At 57.6% G+C, this 1,683-nt stretch overlaps 1 protein-coding gene across 1 annotated transcript; it reads right to left on the reverse strand.

Annotated features, from left to right (window-relative positions):
* Positions 1 to 33: 33 nt before the first annotated feature.
* Positions 34 to 1,150, reverse strand: SDRG_12906 (hypothetical protein; the record flags this gene model as incomplete). Its single annotated transcript, XM_008618989.1, has 6 exons — positions 34 to 279; positions 335 to 437; positions 490 to 563; positions 609 to 668; positions 712 to 972; positions 1,016 to 1,150. 6 exons carry the CDS (start codon positions 1,148 to 1,150, stop codon positions 34 to 36), a joined length of 879 nt encoding a protein of 292 aa, XP_008617211.1.
* Positions 1,151 to 1,683: the final 533 nt, after the last annotated feature.

Genomic DNA, 1,683 nt, shown 5'->3' on the forward strand with positions numbered 1-1,683 from the left:
AGTAGACTAGTATGTTTTCGACTAGAAATAGCTTTACTTTGCCTCAAGAGCCATGTGGATGGCGACCGTAAGCACCATAAAGGGCGCATTCGAGCCGACCCGGGGGAGAATCCCGCGGAGGAAGCCGCGCGCGCCTTCTCGTGCATGAATCTGGCGCGCAGCGTCCCAGAACCCTTTGTACTGAAGAGCGAGAGGCTGCTTCGCCATCGGCACCGTCGAGAGCGTTTGCGTCTGGAGCCGCGTGCGAATGACGTCGAGCGGGGTCGTGAGCGCACTCGCCTGCACCCGAAACAACACTATTAGTGCCAAAGCCGTCGGCAACGGTGGGACGTACGGCGATGCTGGTGCAGGCCACGATCGCAAACACCTTGTCCTCTTCCTCCAGAAAGCTGGGCATGTAGTCGGCAACCGCCAGCGCCGTGGCCCCGCCGATCACGCTACATACGATGAGTTCTCACGGGTAGTCCCAAGTGCAAGCTCATGTAGTACGTGTAGGAGGACGTCAAGGCCAGCCCCGTCGGGAGGCTGCGAAAGAAGCCTCGGAGTCCTTCGTGCCGATACACCTATCATACAGCATGTGGGATGCACGACGCAGTGACAACTCATACCGAGCGCGCGCAGTCGACGGGGCCGGCGTAGTGTCCGAGCTGCAGGCGCTGCTTGACGACCTACAGATATCTTGAGTGACGTCAAAAGAAGAGCTGGACGTACCTCGGTCGGCGCCATCACCACTTCGTTCGCGAGGCAGCCCAAGACCATGACAGCAGTCGTAAATTGCATGTTTTCCACGCTAGGAACGGCGCCGTTCTCGGGCGTCGCCGTTTGCTTTTGGAGGTGCTCGGACCCGACTGCGATCGCGGCGCTCGAGACCAGTCCTGTGAGGGCCGGGCTCAGCCCGCGCAAGAGGCCTGGCGTCGTAACCAAGCGCAGAAATGTCTTGGGCGCAGCGACACGGTGGCTCTGCTGGTGGGTCTAGTACGTGTGAGATGCGATGCGCATCGTGGAAGCTATGGACCTTGAGCATGTCGAGCGGGAAGAGGGCCGTCGCCAAGGTGCACGAGACAGCGGTTGCCGTGGCGAAGCGCGCCAGCTCGTCCTTGGTTTGCTGCGTCATTTGGACGAGAAGAGAGGTCGACGTTGAGTCCGTCATTTTCGTTGCGCAATGATATGTGTCGGCGCCGCCATCTCGAAGTGAAGCGTGCACTTTCGCCATACTTCGACTAACCGAAGAACCGAAGCAAAATGGACCAATCTGAATCCGCTTCTCTGGCATGTCGCACCGATCGGCACACATTGCACTTTGACGCAGATCTTCCCGAGAGCATCCAACATTCTTCTTCAATCGACAATAACGTGGTCCTTCTTGTTGATGGAGCACGCAAATGTAGACAACTACACAGTGGAACTCAATATTACACATCAACTATCCACGTACGACGAGACTGGGCGAGGACCCGTGGGGCACGGGCAAAATTCTCATTTTCGTCGATTGCGAGCTTCGATGGAGCTAGGTGCAAGCAATAACAAGCCACCACCACCTACCTCTTCGGCGCGAGGTCATCTTTGAGTTGCTACTACTCCAAGGCGACGCAATCGTACAACCAACGGCGGTGCCACGGCGTTCACTCGAACGCAGCTCAGATGGCACAATCTGCAGCTCATTGATCAAGGTGAGACCCTACC

The sequence above is a fragment of the Saprolegnia diclina genome, assembly GCF_000281045.1.
Source record: "Saprolegnia diclina VS20 unplaced genomic scaffold supercont1.53, whole genome shotgun sequence".
Classification (NCBI taxonomy): domain Eukaryota; phylum Oomycota; class Saprolegniomycetes; order Saprolegniales; family Saprolegniaceae; genus Saprolegnia; species Saprolegnia diclina.